Below are 23,102 nucleotides of genomic sequence, written 5' to 3' on the forward strand. Positions count from 1 at the left end.
TGAAAAGAGCATTTTGTCCATGGAACTGAGTTTTGGTACAGGTTCTACTACTAGCTAAACCATCACTGTTAATGCCTGTAGTGTATCATTGCTCTGCCAAGTGCTGTGGAGGAGGTGTAAGACTTAGGCTTCATCCTAGATGGTTTTACTGTTTCAGTTTGTAAGGATATCTGCATAACAGTGAAACTTGCTAAGTGACTACCACCTGCCAAGCCTTGTGGTAGGCACTGGCAGTATGAAAATTTAGACCTTGTGCTTGAGTTGTTCACAGTACAATAGAGGATAGACTGACATAGACATAAATAGCTAATGCTGTAGTTTGATGTATGCAATAATAGATATACTGAGTATAGGAAAGGGAGTGATTTGGGGAAGAGGGATAGGAAGGGTCTTGGAGGAGCTAATATCCAAGTTGGGTGGAAATTGTGTTGAGTGTGGGTAGAGTGTAAAGAGCGAGAGAATTTCAAGAAGTGGAAACATAATCTAAAGGCATGAAGGTTCTGGCCCTATAAATAATTTGGTAAATTAGAATATAAAGTGTATGTGTGAGATAGACAGAGATGAGGTTTAGATTAAAGGTAGGAGCCATATCATATGCCATGCCTAAGAGCTTAGATTTTACTTTTAGTCTATGGGGAGCCATTAAAATGTTTGAAGCAGTGAAATGTGATTAGAAAAAATTGTAATAAATTTTTTTGAAACGAGGTGCAGCATAAGTACATTAAAGTGCACAAACCAAAAGAGTATGGCTCAATGAATTATTACAAAGTGAACACACCTATCACCCTAATCAAGAAATAGACTATTACAGACTCTAGAAGCCCCCCTTAAACTCCCTGCTAATCCTCTTTAAATTGCTCCTCCTTCCTCTCTAAAGGTAGCTACAAGGAGTTTTAACATCATTGATTAATTTGTCTGTTTTGGATATATAAATGGAAATCTTCAGTATGTTCTTTCTGGTGTCTTTCACTCAACATTCTGTGAGATTCACTCAACTTGTACATAGCAGTTCATTCGTTTTTGTTGCTGTATATGAATCCTTTGTACTGTTATACCACAATTTTATTTATTCATTCTGTTGTTTACCTGTAGATACTTTCGGATTCTAATAGCTTACTTGTAGAGGTTAATGATTTATCCTTTGAGACTAGCAGTTTAACTATAGATTCTTTTATATTTTCTACATATATAATTATGCAAACTATAAATAATGATAGTTTTATTTCTTCCTTTCCAATCCTTTGTAACTTTTCCCCCCTTATGACACTGTTTGGGACCTTTGGGAGAATGTTGAAAAGAAGTGGTGACAGAAGGCATCCTTGTCTTTTTCGCCCTTTTCAGAGAATACGTTCAGTGTTTCACTGTTAGGTATGATGTTATCTTGTAAGTTAGTTTTGTAGATAACTCTGTTATCAGACTTCAGAAGTTTCCTCCTGTTTCTCCTTTGCTAATGGTGTGTGTGCGTGTGTGTTGTTGTTGATTAAATGTTTTTCCTGTATCTGTTGAGGTAACCATATGAATTTTTTCCTTTATTCTATTCATGTAGGTGAATTACATTGATCATTTTCAAATGTTAAGTGCATTTCTGGAATAAACCCAACTTATATATATATTACTGGATTCAGTTTGTTAATATTTTGTTTAGGATTTTTGCAACTTTGTCCATGAGGGAGATTGTCCTGTAATTTTCCTTTCTTGTAGTGTCCTTGTCAGGGTTTGGTATCAGGTTATGCTGACATCATTAAATGAGAATCTATTTTTTGAAAGAGTTTGTTGACAATTGTTTTTTCTTCCTTAAATGTTTGGTAGAATTCACTGGTGAAGCTACCTAGATGTGGAGTCGCTTTGGGAAGTTTTTTTCTTTTTTAATGTGAACTTACTGAATAAAGTATAACATCCATGTAGAAAAGTGAATAGGTCATAAGTGTACAGCTTTTACAAAATGAACACTTGTGTGTAACTCACCAACCTGATCAACAAATAAAACATTATTAACACCATAGAAGAAGCCTCCTTGTGTCCCCTCCCACTCATTCCCTCCTAAAAGTAATGATTATTTTGACTTCTGTCATCATAAGTTAGGCTGTTTTTCATGTCAGCCGTACTGGTTTCTCATTGTGGTTTTAATCAGCATTTTCCTAATGACTAATGATGTTGATTACCTTTTCATGTGCTCATTTGCCATCTGTATATCTTTGGTGAAATGTGTGTTCAAATCTTTGGCCTATTTTTAAATTGGGTTGCCTGTTTACTTATTAAGATTTGAGGATTCTTTATGTATTGTGGATATAAGTTCCTTGTCAGGTATGTGATATGCAAATGTTTTCTCTCATTTGTTAGCTTGTTTTTTTTCGTTCTCTTTAACAATATCTTCTGAAGAGCAGAAGTTCATTTTTATGAAGTCAAATTTATTAATTTTTTCTTATATGGATCGTGCTTTTGTTGTCATATTAAAGAACTCTTTGCCTAACTTAAGGTCACATAGGTCTTCTAGGTTTTCTTCTAAAAGTTTTAAAGTTTTACATTTTACATTTAGATCTATTATTTGTTTTGAATTAATTTTTGTAGAAGGTTTGAGATACTGGTTGGGGTTATTTTTTTGGCATGTGAATGTTGAATTGTTCCATCCGTCATTTGTTGAAAAGATTATCTTTTTTCCATTTCATTGAGTTTTGCCTCTTTTTGACTTGATATGAATAGTATCTTTGGGTATGCACTTTTTTGATATGGTTTCTTTTGCTGAGCATGGATTTGTTAGGTTTATCCATGGTCTTTCATATTGTGTGTAGCACTAGAGTGCTTCATTTCATTGCGGTTAGTACTGTACTATGTGAAAATACCACAGTTTATTTATTGATTTAGTCATTCATTCATTTTATTCATTCATTTTCCTGTTGATGGTCATTTGACTCATTTCCAGCACTATGTTATTATGAATACTGCCAAACAGTTTTCCAAATTGGTTGCACTAGTTTGCACTCCTACTGGCAGTTTGTGAGAATTCTAGTAGCTCCACATCCTTGCCAACACCTGCTCTTGTCAGCTTATCCAATTTCAGTGATTCTGGTAGGTGTGTAGTGGTATCTTGTGGTTTTATTCTCATTTCCCTGATGACTAAGGACATTGAGCATATTTTCTTATGCTGTCTATTTGGCTATTTTTTGTGAAATGCCTCTTCAAGCTTTTGCCTATTTAAAAATTGGGTTGCCTTTCTTTTATTGATTTGTAGGAGTTTTTTATATATTCTGTGTATATAACCTTTGGTGTGTCGCTTGTCTCTTCACTTTTGTAATAGTATCTTTTAAAAAAATATTTATTTATTTATCTGGCTGCGCCAGGTCTTAGTTGCAGCATGCATGATCTTTCTTGCCGCGTTTCCTTGCGGCACGTGGGATCTTTTTAGTTGTGGCATGCAGGATCTAGTTCCCTGACCAGGAATCAAACCCGGGCACCCTGCATTGGGAGCTTGGAATCTAAACGGCTGGACCACCAGGGAAGTCCCTGTAATAGTATCTTTTGATGAACAGAAGTTCTTTGATTTTACTAAAGTTTGATATATCATTTAAAAATGGTTAGTGCTTTTGAATATTGTGTAGTAAATCTGCCTACCCAGAGTCAAAAAGATATTTTCCTATATGTTTTTCTAGAAGCTTTGTTGTTTTCCTTTTCACATTTAGGTCCCAATTAATTGCTGTGTATGTTGTGAGGTAGAGTTAAGGTTTATTATTTTTTTTCCCTATGAATATTCAGATAACCCAGCACCACTAACTGTAATGTCTGCTCTTTCCCCCACTGCACTGTAGGGGTGCCTTTGTCATAAGTCCAGTAATGGTATGTGTTTGGGTCTGTTTCTGGATCCTCTGTTCTATTCCTTTGGGTCTGTTTGTTCATCCTTATGCCAGTGCCAAATTGTCCTAATTACTGCAGCTTTGTAAGTCTCCCCATTTGGTTAATGTAAGTTCTCCAACTTTGATAGCTTTTCCATTGTTGTCTTGTATGTTGTTAGTTAGCTCTTTGCATATTTATTTAAATTTTAGAATCATCACTTTTCAGGAAAAAAAACCCACCCTGGGATTTTGATTAGGATTGTATTGAATTTATGGATCAGTTTGAGGAGGATTTACATGTTTATAGTACTGAGTGAATCCATGAACATGATGTATTCCTCCATTTATTTAGTTCTTAATTTTCTCTCAATAGTATTTTGTCTGTACAGAGATTTTCTGTACAGAGATCTTATATATTGGGTTGGCCAAAAAGTTTGCTCAGTTAATGAATACATTGTTCAATAAAGTTCTTGGTGAAAATGAAAAATGTGTCTTATTTTTACTTAAAACCGAACAGGGACTTCCCTGGTGGTGCAGTGCTTAAGAATCCGCCTGCCAATGCAGGGGACACGGGTTCGAGCCCTGGTCTGGGAAGATCCCACATGCCGCGGAGCAACTAAGCCTGTGTGCCACAACTACTGAGCCTGCGCTCTAGAGCCCGCGAGCCACAACTACTGAGCCTGCGTGCCACAACTACTGAAGCCCGTGCTCCGCAGCAAGAGAAGCCACCGCAATGAGAAGCCCACGCACCACAACGAAGAGTAGCCCCTGCTCACCGCAACTAGAGAAAGCCCGTGCGCAGCAATGAAGACCCAACACAGCCAAAAATAAATACATTTATTTAAAAAAACCAGATAACCAGAACAACTTTTTGGCCAGCCCAGTATTTTTCCTTGGTTGATTCCTAGATTTTTTTGTTGTTGTAATTATTATTGTTATGCTTTTAAATTTTATTTTCTAATAGTTCATTGCTAATATGTATAAGTACAACAGATTTTTATATTAATCTTGTATCCAGTAAGTCACACATTAATTCTAATAATTTATTTATAGATTCTTTTGGATTTTCTATAAAGATTGTAATGTCATGTGTAAATAGTAGTTGTATTTCTTCTATTCCATTCTTAATATTTTGTTTATTAAAATGCTGTGCAGTCTCTAGGTCAACATTGAATAGAAATTGTGAAGGCAGATAGCCTTCTAACACTGCCTATTAAAAGAGGAAAACTTCTAATATTTCACTGTTAAATATGATGTTAGCTCTAGGTTTTTATAGGTAGTCATCCAGATTGAGGCTGTTCCTTTATATTCTAGTTTGTTAAGAGTTTTTAATCATAATGGGTGTTGAACTTGATCAGTTGCTTTCTTTAATATTCATTGATATGATCAAATGATTTTTCTTCTTGATTCTGTTAGAGTTGAATTGATTGATTTTGGTGGGGGTCCTCAATTTTTTAAAAAAATAAATTTATTTATTTTATTTATTTATTTTTGGCTGCGTTGGGTCTTAGTTGCTGTGTGCAGGCTTTCTCTAGTTGCGGTGAGTGGGGGCTACTCTTCGTTGCGGTGTGTGGGCTTCTCATTGAGGTGGCTTGTCTTGTTGTGGAGCACGGGCTCTTGGTGCGTGGGCTTCAGTAGTTGTGGTACGCAGGCTCAGTAGTTGTGGCGCGGGGGCTTAGTTGCTCTGCGGCATGTAGGATCTTCCCGGACCAGGGCTCGAACCTGTGTCCCCTGCATTGGCAGGCGGATTCTTAACCACTGCGCCACCAGGAAAGCCCCTCAGTTTTTTTTTTATTGACATTTTTATTGAGATAATTGTAGTGATTGACTGTTCAGTGTTACAACAAATTTCCATTCCTGAAGTAAACCAAGTTTGATTGTGGTGTATTATCCTTTTCATATATTGTTGGATTTGATTTGGTAGTATTCTACTTAGGAATTATATAGCTTCATGAGAGAGATTAGCCAGTAATTTTCCTTACTTGCAATTTTATTTTTATTTTTAAAAGTATATATTTATTTTTGGCTGCGTCGGGTCTTAGTTGTGGCATGCGGTATCTTTCGTTGCGGCATGCGGGCCGTCTAGTTGTGCTTACTTGCAATTTTAATGTAAAGTTTTTGTATCAAGGTTATGCTGGTCTAATAAAATGAGATGAGACTTGTCTGTTTTTATTTTTTTCAGAGGATTTTTGTAAGATTAGCTTTGTTTCTTTCTTAAATGTTTGGAAGAATTCATGGTGTCATTCTCTGGATGCTATCTTGATTAGTGTAGCTTTTTAGTAAATCTTAAAGTTGGGTAGTGTGATTCTCTCAACTTTATTCTTCTTCAAATGTTGTTTTGGCCATTCTAGTTCCTTTACCTTTCCAAATAAATTTAAGAATTAGTTTGTAAATATCTACAAAAGAATCTGTGCTGAAAATTTCATTGAAATTGAGCTAAATCTATGATTTGAGGAGAATCGACATCTTTACTATCTTGAGTCTTCCAATTCATGAACATGATGTGTCTCTTCATTTATTTAGGTCTTCCTGGATTTCTTTCCTCAGCATTTTTTGGTTTTCATTCAGCATGCAGATCCTGTGCATATTTTTTGGACTTATACCTATGTATTTTTTTTTTGGAGTATTTAAAATGGTATTGCTTTTTGAAATTCAGTTTCCAATTGTTTATTGCTAGAAATATGGCTGATTTTTGTGTTGCCTTTGTATCCTGTAATCTTGCATTTTATTAGTTCTAGGAGGTTTAAGTGGATTTTCTGGGATTTTCTATGTAGACAGTCATGCCATTTGTGAACAGGGACAGTTTTATTTCATTCTTTCCAATACACATGCCTTTTTTTTTGTCTTGCCTGATTACACTACCTAGGTCTTCCAATACAATATTGACTAGGACTGGTGATGGCACATTCCTGCCTTGTTCCCATCTTAGGGGGAAAGTCTTCAGTTTTTCACCATTAAGGATGATGTTAGCTGCAGGATTTTATTAGATGCCCTTTATCAGGTTGAAGAAGTTCCCTTGTATTTCTAGGATGTATTTCTTGAATTTCGTTAAAAAAATAATAAAATAAAATAATTTTTTTTTGCATCAGTGAATATAATCATGAGGTTTTTTTTCTTTAGACTGTTAATATGGTGGATTATATTAATTGATTTACAGATATTGAACCAGTATTGCACTTGTGGAATAAGCCCCATTTGGTCATAATGTATAATTCTGTTTCTATATTGCTAGATTCAATTTGCTACCATTTTGTTGAGAACTTTTACATCTGTATTCTTTTTTCTTAAGATTTTTTTGGGGGACTTCCCTGGCGCAGTGGATAAGACTCTGCACTCCCAGTGCAAGGGGACCCGGGTTGGATCCCTGGTCAGGGAACTAGATTCCACATGCATGCCACAACTAAGAGTTCGCATGCCACAACTAAGGAGCCCGCCTGCCACAACTAAGACCTGGCACAACCAAATAAATAAATAAATAAATTTAAAAAAAGATTTTTTTGATGTGGACCATTTTTAAAGTCTTTATTGAATTTGTTACAGTGTTGCTTCTGTTTTATGTTTTGGTTTTTTGGCTGCTAGGCATGTGGGATTTTAGCTTGACCAGGGATTGAACCCGCACCCCCTTCATTGGAAGGTGAGGTCTTAACCACTGGACTGCCAGGGAATTCCCTACATCTGTATTCTTGAGGGATATTGGTCTGCAGTTTCCCTGCAGTCCTGTATTACCTTTATTTGGTTTTGGCCTCAGGGCATTGATGGCCTTATAAAACGAGTGGGGAAGAATTCCCTCCTTTTTAAATTTTTTTAAGATATTGTGTAGCACTAGTGTTATTTCTTCTTGAGTGTTTGGTAGAATTTGCAATTAAACCATTTAACCCGGAGATTTCTTTTCTGAAGGTTTAAAATATGAATTAAATTTCTTTAATTGTCACAGTCCTATTTAGGTTATTTATTTCATTTGAGTGAGTTTGTGTGGTTTGTGGTTTTTGAGGAATTAGTCCATTGTGAATTTGTGTGTATAGAGTTCTGCACGGTATTCTCTTATTATCCTTTTAAAGTCTGTTGGGTCTGTATTGAAATCCCCTTGTTCATTCCTAATGTTGGTAACTTGTGTCTTCTCTCTTTTTTTCTTTGATAGTGATGCTAGAGATTCATTTTTTCTATCTTTTATAAAAATTTGCTTTTGTTTTCATTGACTTTCTCTATTGCTTTTATGTTTCAATTTCAATAAGTTCTGCTCTTAATTTTATTATTTTTTCATTCTTTTTGCTTTTAATTTATTCTTGCTCTTTTTTTCTAGCTTCTTAAGGTAGAAGCTTAGATTATTGATTTGGGACTTTCCTTCTTTTCTCATGTAAACATTTAATGATATAAATGCTATAAATTTTCCTGTAGGTGCTCCTGCACCATACAAATTTTGATATGCTGTATTTTTATTTTCTTCTTCTTTTTTTTTTTTTTTTTGGCTGTGCCGTGAGTCTTGCGGGATCTTAGTTCCCCAACCAGGGATTGAACCCGGGCCCCTAGCTGTGAAAAGTGTGGAGTCCTAACCACTGGACCACCAGGGAATTCTCTAGTTTTCTTCTTTGATCCAGATTATTTAGAATTCTGTTGTTTAATTTCCACATGTTGTGGATTTTTCTGTTTCTGCTTTTGCCTTCTAATCTAATTCAATTATGTCAGAGAACATATTTTGTATGATTTAAATTCGTTTAAATGTATTACTTTGTTTTATGATCCAGGATATATCCATCTCGGTGAATGTTTCATGTGCACTTGAAAAAAACATGTATTCTGCTGTTACTGGATAGAGTATTCTGTATATGTTAACTAGACTTATGGTGTTTGATGGTGTTGTTCATTTCTATACCTTTACTGATTTTCTGTCTATTCTATTAATTATGGAAATAGTAATGTTGAAGTGTCTGACCATATTGGTAGATTTGTCTATTTTAACTTTTATTTCTGTCAGTTTTTGCTACATGTATTTTCAAACTCTGTTGTTCAGAGGATACACATTTAGGATTGTATTTGTTTGTGTATTGATGAATTGACCGGTTTATTGTATAATGTTCCTCTTTAACATTGGTAGTTTTCTTTACTTTGATTTTACTTTGATGCTAATAATAAAGCCACTCCAGCTTTTTAAAAAAATTGAGATATAATCCACATACCGTAAAATCTACCCTTTGAAAGTGGTTTTTAGTATATTCACAAATTTGTACAACCATCGCCACTATTTTAATTCCTGAAGATTTTCATCACCCCAAGAAGAAACCCTATATTCAGTATCATTCACCCCTTATTCCTCATTCCCTTCAACCCCTGGCAACCACTAATCTACATTCTGTGTCTGTGGATTTGTCTATTCTGGGCATTTCATATAAATGGGATCATCAATATGTAGTCTTTTGTGTCTGGCTTCTTTCATTTAACATAATGTTCTCAAAGTTCATCCATATTGTAGCATGTATCAATACTTTTTTCCTCTTCTTGTCCAATTAATATTCTGTTGGATGGGTTTACCACATTTTGTTTATCCACTCACCAGTTGATGACATTTAAGTTGTTTCTGCTTTTTGGCTATTATGAAAAATGCTGCTGTGAAAATTCATGTATAAGTTTTTGTGTGGACATATGTTTTCATTTCTCTTGGGTATATACCCAGGTTCATATGGTTACTCTATATTTAACCTTTTGAGAAATTGCTAGACTGTTTTCACAGTGACTACACCATTATACACTTCCATGTGCACTGTATGTGAGTTCCAATTTTTCCATATTCTCACCAACGCTTTTTATTATCTTTTTGATTGTAGCCATCCTTGTGGGTGTGAAGTTCAACTTTTTAAAATTAGTTTTTGCATGGTATATCCTTTTCTATTCTTTCTCTTTGAACCAGCCTATATCATTATATTTGAAGTGAGTTTCTTGTAGCCAGCATACAGTTGGGTCATGTTTTTTTATCCCTTCTAATAATCTCTATCCTTTAATTGATATACTTAGAACATTTGGATTTAGGTCTACCATTTTATTATTTCCTTTCTCTTTGTTACCTCTGTTTTTTCATTCTTCCCTTTCTCCTTTCCTGCTTATTTTGGTTTATTTGAACATTTTTTAGTATTCCATTTTAATTAGATATATCTATTTGTATAAATGTCTTTGTATAGTTTCTTTAGTGGTTGCTGTAATGACTATCTTTTTGGCTTTTTTAGTGGTTGCTGTATGATTATAATATACATACTTTATTTCACAATCTACTTAGAATCAATGTTTTACCGTTCCACGTGGAATGTGGAAAACCTTAACCACCTGTGAGTTTTTTAATCTTCCCTTCTTTATATTGCAGTTGTCTTAAATACTACCTTTACATTGAAAATCCTGTAGGATAATGTGATAATACTTCCTTTCAAAGGAGAATAGTAGTTAATTATGTTAACACAGATATTTACTTTCACAGCTTTTTTCTTCCTGATCTTCCAAGTTTGTTTGTTTGTTTGTTTTGGTATTATTTACCTTCTGTCTAAAGAACTTCCTTCAGGAATGATTTTAGAGCAGCTTTCCTGGCAAGAAATTTTCTTAGCGTTTCTTCACCTGAGAATGTCTTTATCTCACCTTAATTCCTGAGAGATGTTTTTGCTGAATATAGAATTCTGAATTAACTGTTCTTTCATTACTTTAAAAATGTTGTGTGACCTCCATAGTTTTTGATGAGAAATCTGCAGTCGTCTGAATTGTTGTGTTCCTGTAAGTAATGCATCAGTTTTCTAGATGCTTTCAAGATTTTTTCCATTGTCTTTTAGTTTTTACCAGTTTAATTATGTACTGCTGCTTGGATTTCTTTCTCCTTATCCTGTTTGGGGTTCACTGAGCTTTTTGAATCTGAGAACTTAAGTCTTTTGCCAAATTTGGGATGTTTTCAGCCTTTATGTTTTCAATTTTTTTTTTTTCCCCCCCTGAATCACATTCTCCTTTCCTTTTGAGAGTCTGTATATATCAATGTTAAGCCTCTTTGTATTGTCCCACAGGTCCCTGAAGCTTTGGGACCTGTTCATTTTTTTCCAATTATTTTTCTCTGTTGATTAGATTTGATAACTAGTATTGATGTGTCTTCAAGTTCATTGAGTTTTCTTCTGTCATTTCCATTCTGTTATTGAGTCCACATATTGCAGTTGGCTGATAGTCTCCTAAGGCTCTTTTAAGTTCTCCCTGTACTTTTTCTTTATGTAACTTGGTGATTTATTTGTTGTAGAAGGTAGTTTATTAGTCCCAAATGATTTACCACAGTGTGGACTTTCTAATTGTATCTCTGTAGTATTATTTAACATGTTTTCTGTCCCCTGTGTTTTCTGTAGGTTGGAAGTTAAATCTAGAATAAGGGTCAGCAAACTATAGTTTATGAGTCAAATCTAAGCTTCCCCTGTTTTTATAAATATTTCTTGGAATACAGCTTTGTCTGTAGCTGCTTATGTGCTACAGTAGTAGAGTTGAGTAGTTGTGACAGGGGTTGTATGACTGGGAAAGCGTAAAATATTTATGTTCTGTTCCTTTAAAGAAAAGGTTTGTTTACCTCTGATCCATAGATTTTTATCAAATTCAGTTTTTTTAAAACAAGTAAGTTCAATAGGTGGTCATGTATATTTGCCTATGTGACACATAATGTTTAGTTTTCTGTATTTTTGTGATGTTAACAATCATTGCTTATATTCGGTGCTTTTTCAGTGACCACCTGCATTTTTGATGGATACACACACACACACACCCTTTTTTTTTTTTTTGCTGGGTATATAATTTTAGATTGACATTTTCCTTTTGTTGTTTTCTGGCTTCCATTCTTTATGACTTATTGCCAGCCATCAGTCTTACTGTTGGTATTTTGCAGGTAATCTGTCGCATTGTATCCCCCACCCCACTCTCTGAATGCTTTTGAGATTTTTCTGATTTTGGTTTTCATCAGATATATTATACTATTTGTATATAATATAAATTATATGTTTTATCAGATATATTATATATTATACTATACTATCTTTGTTTTTATCATGCCTTGAGTTTATAGTGCTTCTTGAATCTGTGGCTTGGGATCCTTTTTCAAAATTAGAAAGTTCTCAGTCATATGTCATTTTCTCTTCTGCCCTATTCTTATTTCCTCTGTTTCTAAGACTCCTATTATATATATTTAGATCTTATACTCTGTGCCATATTATGTCTTTTATGTTCTTTCCTGTTTTTAATTTTCCATCCTTCTGTCATTCTGTGCTTAAAGTGGTATTTTCTTCTGACTTTTCTTCCACTTTACTATTTTGTGTGTATGTGTCCAATCTGCTATCAAGCCCATGCTTGAGTATCTTAATCACTGCATTTTAAAATTCTCTTATTTGTATGTTTGTTATAGTTTTCAGTTCTCTGTCACAATTCTCCAAATTGTCATTTATTTCAGTTTTTTAAATATGTTTCTGATCATTCTTTTATTTGAGTCTCCTGTGGGTCTTTTGCTAATGTAAGTTTTTTCCCTTTGGTTTTTGGTCATTTATTATTTCCTTGAATGTCTGCTTATTTCTCACTGAGTGCCAGAAATTGAATGTGAAAAATGTTGGCAGTAGTTTGAGGATGATTGTTCTAGAAACTTAAAACATCTATATATGATTTTTATAAATTCTAAGGAAAAATAAACAGGCTTGGAGAAGAAGGAACTGGTAAGAGTCAATTAATAGAATCATCCTGCATTCTAGGTCTGATAAAGAAGGAAATGAGGGAAACTGGGGGAAAATGAAGATCTTGAAGAATATGGATTGAGATCACTAAAAGAATAGGAGGTTGGCATCAAAGAAGGGATATTAGACCTTAAGACTAAAAATAAAAATGATCAAAGGGAGCAAAATGCTCTGTGGAAAATAATTGTTGTGTTACTTGAGTTTAGATTAGGAATCAGTCACTTAGGGTTGAGAAGTCTAAATAAGTCTTAAATGGATGGTGTTGGAGTAGGTTAAGTAGTTTTGAAGAGGAAGTAACCATCTAGTAAATGGTGAAGAGCTGGAAGAGAATTTCAGGCTACACTTTACTTTTTTTTTAATATATTTTTCTTAACCATATTTGCTTATTTATTTTTTTATTTTTATTTTTTTTTATGGCTGTGTTGGGTCTCCGTTTCTGTGCGAGGGCTTTCTCTAGTTGCGGCAAGTGGGGGCCACTCTTCATCGCGGTGTGCGGGCCTCTCACCATCGTGGCCTCTCTTGTTGTGGAGCACAGGCTCCAGACACGCAGGCTCAGCAATTGTGGCTCACGGGCCCAGCCGCTCTGCGGCATGTGGGATCCTCCCAGACTAGGGCTCGAACCCGTGTCCCCTGCATTGGCAGGCAGATTCTCAACCACTGCGCCACCAGGGAAGCCCCCCAGGCTACACTTTACTTTGCAACTTCTGTTCTTCAGATTTCCTTTGAAATTTTCTTTAGTCTGATTGGTCTAACAATGTTCAGAATAGTTAGGGGTGAAGACCAGAGGCCATCATGCTTCTGCCTTAGGCTCCACACACCCTTAGATGGGTTAGTATGGTTAGTAAACAGCTGGACTGCAGGTTTAGTCTCAAACCTTTTAAGTCCAGTGAGCTTTCTTTAACTCTTTGGGGGTGTTAATACCTGCCCAGTTTATCTCACAGGTTTTTTGTAAAGGTCTACTGGAATGTATGAAATATTTCAAAAACGAAAAATACTATACAAATGGAAGGTGGTTAATAATCACATGGTTGGTGGAGAATTGCATGATTTATAAGTACACTGCAGGAAAATTTTAAAAGCAAGAACTTATTACATACGCATTTAATTTATTCATGTAATTTAATTGTGTTAAGTAAAATTTATGACAGATTTTTGTGTGAATTAAAGCATATCAGCATTAGAAGTTAATACTACATTTTTCTGCTTTAGGGCCAAAATATACATATATTCTCGTTGTCTTTAAGAAAATGAATTTCCTTTTGAAAAAGAAATCAAATATTATAAAAGAATAAATTGTCACTTTATATAAATTTAAACTTTTAGTTTCTATTTAGATTTTACAATAAAATTTAAACATTTTAGAGTATTGGATGGTATATGTCATCTGATATATTAAAAAAATAAAACAGTCCCAGTCCTAAAGGAACATTATAATTCATAGGTAAAACAGTATTTAAAACTTCTGAAAACTAAAGTATAACATTATTTCTCTCTCCCTAGGCAAAATTTGGTTTCTCTAATATTACTGGAATTGATTACTCTCCTTCTGCAATACAGCTTTCTGGAAATATTATAGAGAAAGAAGGTTTATCTAACATTAAGTTGAAGGTAACTATTATTTATATTACTGTAACTGTTATTTTTATTTATAATAAGTTATAAAGTTTAAATGTTTCTGAAGTATATTAATTTGCTGACATCTTTGAGCTCATAAATTAAGGGTCAATCATAAATAATCCAAAATGATACTTTTTAAGTGACAGTATTAAAATTTTCAGTCTAGTCAGTTTGGGAAAGTTATTTTCTCTTCTTCCTTGTGTGCAAGTCTGTTTATTCTTTCTCTCGCTCTTTTTTTTTACAAATACACACAAATAATAGCTAACTTCAGATTAACTAGATCAAAAAGTTGTAAATGCCTAAAGTAGTATAATGCCACCAAAGATTACACAATTTATTTTTTGCCCTCTGATCTGTGAGGAGATGATGACTCTTGCATTTATATTTTTATCCCAGGCTTCTCCTTTGAGCTCTAGAATTATATAAACACTGCTTATTCTATAGTTCCACTTGGATAGCTAAAAGTTTCTTAGTTGGTCCAAAATGAAACTCTTGGTTTCTTCCTTAAACTTCTCACTCACCTCCCATCCCCTACCCCACTCTTTCCTTTAAATCCTATAACAGGGAATTCCCTGGCAGTCCTGTGGTTAGGACTTGGCGCTTTTACTGCTGTGGTCTGGGTGCACTCCCTGGTCGGAGAACTAGGATCCTGAAAGCCTCAAGGCGCCAACAACAACAGAAAATCCTATAGCCAGTTTTGTTGGTTTTATCTTCAGAGTATATCAGGAATGTGATCATTTCTTGATATTTCCACTGCTACCTCCCAGATCCAAGCCACCATCATTTCTCACTTAGATGACTGTAGTAGCCTCTTACTTAGCCTTCCTGTTTCCACTCTTGCCTCCCTGCTGTCCATTACCACAGGGTAGCCAGAGTTAGTTTTTTAAATATAAATCAGCTTGTGTCACTTCCTTGCTCACAAGCCTCCAAGGGCTTCCCCGTTGCATTCAGAATGGGATCTGAACGCCCACCCAGCCTTACAAAGCCCCTTGTTTGGGCTTCCCCGGTGGCGCAGTGGTTGAGAGTCTGCCTGCCAATGCAGGAGACACGGGTTCGAGCCCTGGTCTGGGAAGATCCCACATGCCGCGGAGCAACTAGGCCCGTGAGCCACAATTACTGAGCCTGCGCGTCTGGAGCCTGTGCTCCGCAACAAGAGAGGCCGCGATAGTGAGAGGCCCGCGCACCGCGATGAAGAGTGGCCCCCACTTGCTGCATCTAGAGAAAGCCCTCGCACAGAAACGGAGACCCAACACAGCCATAAATAAATAAATAAATAAATAAAAGACTTTCTATAAAAAAAAAAAAAAAAGCCCCTCGTTTCTTACCTCTTCTTTATCACCAGTACTCCAGTCACACTGGCTTTCTTTCTGCTCCTGATACATGTCAGCCCTGTTTTTCTCCAGTCTTTATACCTGCTGCTCTCTGCCTAGAATGTTCTTGCCCCAGATCTTAGTTTGTTTGGCTCATTCTCATCATTCTGATCTCTGCTCAAATATCGCCTTCTTAAAGAGGTCTTGCCTGACTACCTTTTCCAAAACATTTCTCTTCCCAGTCACTCACTGTCTTCATTATTCTTTTTTTGTCTGCATAGCACTTTATCTGAAGTAATTTGGTTCGCTTATTTATTGTTTGCCTCTCCTTTCAGAGAATATGAGAGAGATTCTCACACAGGGACCTTCTTTGCTTTGTTTGCAGTTACAGTCCCAGGGCCTGAAAAGTTCCTGCCTGTAATAGGTGTTTATGAAATACCTGTTGAATAAATGAATGCTTTTTTTATAAATTTATTTTTTAATTTATTCATTATTTTTGGCTGTGTTGGGTCTTCGTTGCTGCGCATGGGCTTTCTCTAGTTGCAGTGAGCGGGGGCTACTCTTCGTTGCGGTGCGCGGGCTTCTCATGGCGGTGGCTTCTCTTGTTGTGGAGCACGGGCTTTAGGCACGCGGGCTTCAGTAGTTGTGGCACGTGGGCTCAGTAGTTGTGGCTCGCGGGCTCTAGAGCGCAGGCTCAGTAGTTGTGGCACATGGGCTTAGTTGCTCCACAGCATGTGGGATCCTCCCAGACCAGGGCTTGAACCCAGGTCCCCTGCGTTGGCAGGCAGATTCTTAACCACTGCACCACCAGGGAAGTCCCACTAAATGAATACTTTTATATAGGCATTTAGAATAGGAACTTCTCCTAACTTCACTCTTTTTTTTTTTTTATAAATTTATTTATTTATTTATTTTATTTTTGGCTGCCCTGGGTCTTTGTTGCTGTGTGTGGGCTTTCTCTAGTTGCGGCGAGCGGGGGCTAGGGGGCTACTCTTCATTGAGGTGCATGGTCTTCTCATTGCGGTGGCTTCTCTTGTCGCAGAGTATGGGCTCTAGGTGCGTGGGCTTCAGTAGTTGTGGCGCACGGGCTTAGTTGCTCCGCGGCATGTGGGATCTTCCCGGACCAGGGCTCGAGCCCGTGTTCCTTACAGTGGCAGGCGGATTCTTAACCACTGCGCCACCATGGAAGTCCCTAACTTCACTCTTAAGAGTGGTAGTCATTATTTTGCTTCAGGTGTAATGAATACTTTGATGTGCGTCAGGGGCAGGAAACCTATGTTCAAATGTATGTAAACATGTAATACACATTTTCAAGTCAAACAATAAGAGTTTTAGATAATACACTATTTATGATTATTTTAAGTTTATATGACTAATCACGAGCTAATTGCTTAATTACTTTTTCAAAGCAGCTTTTCAGAATTAAGTTTGTTGGCAAATTATTTTGAATATTTTATGAAATTGAGGCGGATCACTATTTCAAATGCTTCTAAAGTATCAGTAAGTTACTGAACTTATTGAAAATGAATGAGATGCTGATACATGACTTTCAAAATCTGAAGTGCATGATATTCATAAAGTTAAGTAATTGCAGTTTAAACAGTCCTTTAATTTCTTAAGCTTTGTGCCATTCATTGTATCCATTAGTTGCTTTGTAAGCTGCTGAGTCAAGGCAAAAGAACTTTTGATTTACCGTGTTTACCTCAGGTCATACAGCTAGTAATGTCAGCTAAAAATCATCTTATTTCAAGTGCCTTGTTTGAGTTCCAGATATTTTTTTGTCATTTAAAAAAATATTTCAAATATTCTTTTTTCGACAGAAATAACTTTTTCATAAACCAGCCTTGTGAGCCCCATTTATGTGCTGGTATTATTAGGCAATACACCTGGCTTTGATTTGTTTCCAAATTTGTAGAGATTTGGAATGTCCAGGAAACACTGTCAGTCTTGCTTACTAATCTTAGCTTTAATGATCTTGGAATGAAGCACATAAAAGTTAGCTATAAAGTTGAAAATGTTTATTATATGTAAAATGCCATCATAAGTAATTGCTCTTTTTATCTGTAACTTTTTACAGATTGTTACTTAAATTCAGTAAATATTGTGTGTGAATTGTTCTCACATAGACATTGATTTTTAATATAGGTAGAAGACTTTTTGAATCCTTCCACAAAACTGTCTGGATTTCATATTTGTATTGACAAAGGGACTTTTGATGCCATAAGCCTTAATCCTGACAATGCAATTGAAAAGAGGAAGCAATATGTGAAATCTCTCTCCAGGGTGTTGAAAGTGAAAGGCTTTTTTCTAATAACCTCATGTAATTGGACCAAGGAAGAGTTGCTAAATGAATTCAGTGAAGGTAAATGGCTGTTATGTTGTTTAAATGTGTTCTTACCTCAGGTTTAATGCACTTAAATAGGTTTTTTTTTTTTCCATGGTGTTATAGTATTTTACTTTTCTATTTGTGGGAATCGCCTGCTTTTCTTCTTTGTTAATAACCATGGTAGTACTTTTAACTGTATATGCAAAGAGCAAAGAAATAATATTGGTTGAGATCCAGAGTCCTTTGTAAAATTTTCCAAGAAATCCTGGCAGTTAAGTACTAAAATTTATGAGCCTGTAAAAATTAAGTTCTTTGTTTAAGCTATATAATCTGTTATTTAGGGAATCAGACAAAGAAAGTGCATATATTGTGTTTCTGACTTCAGTGTACTGATATACTGGTAATTAGTAATAATAGTAATAATGTAGATGGTAGTAGTGTTTTTTAAAGTCTTGTATGAGAGTTTTCATTTTATAGATACTTTGTCTTGCCTAGTGGTCACTTAGATATTTAGGATTTTTCTTCTTGTTTTCAGTGTATATTCTTTTTTAACATCGCACAGAAACAAAATGTAGGAACTTAGAAGAATTACTACCTATTAATTCTTGAGGAAATCTCTACTTTTTGCAAGATTTGGTGCCAAGACAGGATCCTTTTTTGCCCCATTAGCAAAGTATAATTAGTGCTGTGTCTACTAAATGGGGATCTTATAAGAATCGAGAATCTTTAATCCATACACAAGTATTTTGAGCTCTTTGGAAGACTGTTTCTTGCATGGTTTAAGGATTATTTCACCTGTCACTTTACTCATGCAGTGCACAGGGCTTTCTGGGAAAGTACCTTGAGAATCTGTAACTATATATTTGCTTGTTTTTTCCTTAGACTCCATTTCAGATTAGTATTGTTTTTTTTAAAGGAGTGGGAAGAATTTTCAGGTTGGAGTATTAATAAGTGATATGGTACTAAGTTTGTGGTTAAATTTTGAACCTCAGTTGTCACAAGCTAATGGGAAATGAATTTATAACTGTATTGCACGCGCTTTATCTCAGAGTTTGTTTTCTTTTTGGTAGTAAGGGAATAGGCAGTAGGAGGGAGAACACTTAACACATGTCCTTTTGTGTGCATTCGATGGCTTTGGCAGGTTATATAATGTAAAACTTGAAGTGTTTGAGGCTTGAAATGTGAGCTTCATTACTGTTGCCTCTGGAAAACAAGAATTATGTGATTTATTGTCTTTTATTTCATGTCATTAATTTTACTATCTTCTATGTTAAATTTGTTTCCTTTAGAACTGTTGAGGCCTCCTATCAATAGTCTTTCTTCTTGAAGCTTGACAGTTTTAATAAATGCTCAAAGTTACACTGTGTAGGGCAAGTTCCTTTCCTGGTTTTTAAATACAGGTGTTCTCTTTTATCCCTGGAACCACCAGACAAAAACATATTTGTCTGTCTTTCATAATGAGGAACAGACTTTAGCCTTGTAAAGAGTGATTAAAAATGTGTCTGTGTCTGAGAACTACTGAATAAATTCTTTAACTTCTGTTCAGTTTTAGAGCTTAATGCAGAATTTAAATAAGCGAAATGTTACAACAGGAAATGTTAAAGAAATAATTATAAACGATTGAAGATATTTTTCTAGGCATGCTTCTCTTAGAAAATGGTTTTTGGAGTTAGATAGATACAGGACACTAACAGAACACACTGCCATGCATCACTGCCAAGGGGCTTGTCACTAGCTTTTAAGATTGACTTCCATGGTCCCTTTTGCATCGAATAAAGATTGCTTCACTAATTTTTTTAAGGTTCTTTGCTTCTTTCCTAATTTGAAATGTAAATGTTCATAAATCTGTTGAAATGAATTTTTCATTTTTCTTTTATAGCCCTATTTATATAAATATTTTGTGTTGCCGTTTGTTTTGGTGAGGATTACTTAATCATTTGGCAGACACTAGGATATTCTAATTTGATGTCCAAGGAACTTGACTTTCTTACAACTAGTGAATTAAAAAAAACCCCCAAACCTATCTTACTGCAAAAGTAATCAGATTCATTATGAAAAAAATTTAAAATATCAGTAACCCCAACACATAAGTATATAGATTAAAATAATTAACATTTATTATCTATCTCTGATATACAACCACTTTGTATTGTTGATATAATACATCAACATTTTGATGTTTTATCTACTGAAATATAAAACTTAAATTCTGTAGGGTTAGTCTAGGGAGTTAAAAGATTAGTCCTAGAAAATTCACCCAGACAGCTCCATTTTCTCTTGAGAATTTTTATTACGAAATATTTTAAGCATATGTAAAATTTCAGAAAACAAATATAGGTGTGTACCCATGTACCCATCACAGTGGCTCTATTTTTTAGCATTAAAATGTATCGTATTATTTAAAAGGCCTGACCTTCTTTGGAAAAGTTTTCTTATGATCAGTTTTTGATGAGTATGTTAATATTTAGTTACTTGTTAAGATTTGGTGAAGCTTGATTAAGAATATGAATTATGAAGTAAAGTATAAAAAAACCAATTGATACAATAGTGTATATATCCATTTAAGCATTTTTTTCTGTTTACAAGAGTTATTTCAGCTTTAGCTCAAGACATGGAAACTTAGAAAATGCAGACACCTTCTCCCCCAAAAGAAAAAGAATTCTCCCAAACTGATAATCCCATCACTGAGAGAAAACCATGGTTAACTAAGAGTTAACCAACCTTCCACCCTTGTTTGTCTTATTTGTTGAAAACAGAATAATAAAACATTAAATTTCCATTTAGTTTTATAGGTTAGGAGAACACCACATATTCTTATTTTAATCTTCACAAAATCACTGTAAGTTAGATAGGGGCAGTGATACCTGTAACCTCCTTGCATAGAAATTGAGGATTCTGGTTAAGGTAAATTGACCTTAATCTAGTAACTTTCACCTAGTAAGTGGTAGAGCTGGGACTTGCACCCAGGATTTTTGAATACATGTTAAGTAAAAAAAAAAAAAAGAAATCACCCTGTGCTGCTTTGAAAGTTACTACTTCCTTACCTTCCCAAGTTCGGTTCAGTTTGGGTCTTGATCTTTGGTTACAAACTCTTTTTTTATTGTGGTAAAATATATATAACATAAAATTTACTATTTAGCCATTTTTAAGTTTATAGTTCTGTGGCATTAAGTACATTCTTATTGTTGTGCAACCATTGCCACCATCCGTCTCCAGGACTTTTTCATTTTTATTCCCATGTTACTTATCTTCTCTGTATTAAGTGCCTTTATATATCTGATTTGGATTAATTGACTTACTACATATAAAGCACTCAAAACAGTGCCGGATACGTGGTAAGACCTCAACACATGGTAATCTGCTTCCTACAACTAGATGGTAAAGGAGGCCACTGGAGATGCAGAGTTGAAGGGATGATAAACGGATGATAAACAGGATGGATGGAAAGCCTCTTTTTTCCGGTTTGATTTTGTCTGTTACTTGTTCATTTCAAAGTGTTTTTGGGTGTATACACATATACACATATAGTATATAGGATAGAAGATCATAAAGTGAAATTTAGTCACAATTTGGAGTTTGGAATCACGTAATTTTGTAAAACGTTCAAAAGTACATTGTTAATACAAATATCCCTTAACTGTGGGATTCAGTCCCTAATAAAAGTATTTTACTTTTGTCTGGCAGGATTTGAACTTTTTGAAGAGCTGCGGACACCCAGGTTCAGCTTTGGAGGCAGATCTGGAAACAGTGTAGCAGCACTGGTTTTCCAAAAAACGTGAGACTTTTCATTGGACAAATTCAGTTAGCTTTTTTAAAGAAGCCCTACATCAAAGTAAACCTGATACAGAAAATGCAAGTGCAAATAAATGTTTAGTAAGTACACAGGATGCACATGTTGAATAGATAAAATGGGTTGGTAAAAAAAATCATGAGCATGGAAGTAGTTCGGTTTTAGAGATCAACCAAGAATAATTTAAATTTTTCTTTTGTATTTGAGATGTAAATATTTTTCTTTCTGATTTAAAAAAATTTCCTGTAACTGCTGAACAGTTAAAAACTTTAAAGCAGTAAATGAATTTACAGATAGTATGTATTCTTGACTTTTGTGCCTTGGTAAAGGTGAATTGAATATAGCTATTTATGAATATATGACCAAGCTATTCCAGGGCCAGAATAATAAGCCAAATGACTTTCTTAATGTTTTATTAGACTATTATAAAACATAGTAAGTATGATATTTTGAGTTGAATAGGTTTTTAAAAAAAATTATTTAATACCTGAGAAAATCCCCTAGCCCTTATGTGTGTAATTAAACAAAATCAGATAAATGTATCAGTTGATCAAGAAATATTTATTGAGCTTGTATTTTGTGGCTGATGATCTTCTACTCACTGTGAGGGATAAATAGTAGAAGGAAAGACAACTAAGAGATACTGTTATATGCTGGCACTAGGTTAAGTTGTATTATCTTACTAAGTCATTGAATTCCCTCAATATCTTCTCGAGGCATGTATTACTTATTCCTGTTTCTACATATCAGATAGCTAGTACAAGATAGAGCCAGGATTCTTTCTGGGTCTGACTCTAAAACCTGTTCTCTTCCCCTAGCGTATTCGCCTCCCAGGTCTAAGTCTCTGCCTTTACGGCATTTACAGTTCAGTTGGGGAACTAGGACTCGTACGTCGAAAATTCTGTTAGAGAAGTTGGGCAGTTATTTTTAGGAGATCTGCAGCTCCCTGTTAGTGACTGTTGATCAGTGGACTGTGAGAATAGTGAGTCATCCTTCATTACTTTTCACCATTTCCCTATTTGTCTTAAAAGACTTGTGTCATCAAGAACTGAGCTGTGTCATTCCTCTGTGAGAGGTGGTGTAAGTTTTATATATATACACCCTCAGGGATGCAGGGACAAAGATGTTCTAGTTAGGGGCTGATTAGCAAGAGGAACAGTTTATTTATGAACGTTTTTGAAGAGATAAGTTTTATTAATCCTTAGTGCCATTTTGTATTGGGGCTAATAGTTTAATATTGGAGTCACAATATGAGTTTTTAAAAAGTGATAATAATTTTTATGATTTTCAGCTTTGGGGGCTTGTTGGGTTACAAAACAAACAGAATTTTTGTTTGTTTGGCAAATGTTATTCCAGTACTGAGCAAGTCTAGCATTACACCCTTTTTCTTTTCATTTTTGTTACGGGGAGGGCTGGGGGGACGGGGAGGAGAAGGGTGGTTTGATTTAGATCAACATTAATCAACCATTAAGATTACCGTCTGCCTTGCACAAGATAACTGAAGACATTTACATAAAC

The 23,102-nt window shown here is 35.1% G+C and overlaps 2 protein-coding genes across 2 annotated transcripts in view; both read left to right on the forward strand.

Annotated features, from left to right (window-relative positions):
• EEF1AKMT2 (EEF1A lysine methyltransferase 2) overlaps nt 1-22,142 on the forward strand; it is a 23,919-nt gene extending 1,777 nt beyond the window's left edge. The window contains exons 2-5 of the mRNA XM_082424980.1: nt 13,483-13,507; nt 14,042-14,149; nt 17,614-17,830; nt 21,479-22,142. Of these exons, the coding sequence (XP_082281106.1) occupies nt 13,483-13,507; nt 14,042-14,149; nt 17,614-17,830; nt 21,479-21,573 (445 nt within the window). The 3' untranslated portion in view covers nt 21,574-22,142. The remainder of the gene's footprint in view (nt 1-13,482; nt 13,508-14,041; nt 14,150-17,613; nt 17,831-21,478) is intronic.
• FAM53B (family with sequence similarity 53 member B) overlaps nt 21,532-23,102 on the forward strand; it is a 128,931-nt gene continuing 127,360 nt past the window's right edge. Inside the window, exon 1 of the mRNA XM_082424682.1 lies at nt 21,532-21,667. The gene's annotated coding sequence lies outside the window, so the exon portion shown is untranslated. The remainder of the gene's footprint in view (nt 21,668-23,102) is intronic.

The sequence above is a fragment of the Balaenoptera physalus genome, assembly GCF_965194825.1.
Source record: "Balaenoptera physalus genome assembly, chromosome: 14".
In the NCBI taxonomy this organism is placed as follows: Eukaryota; Metazoa; Chordata; class Mammalia; order Artiodactyla; family Balaenopteridae; genus Balaenoptera; species Balaenoptera physalus.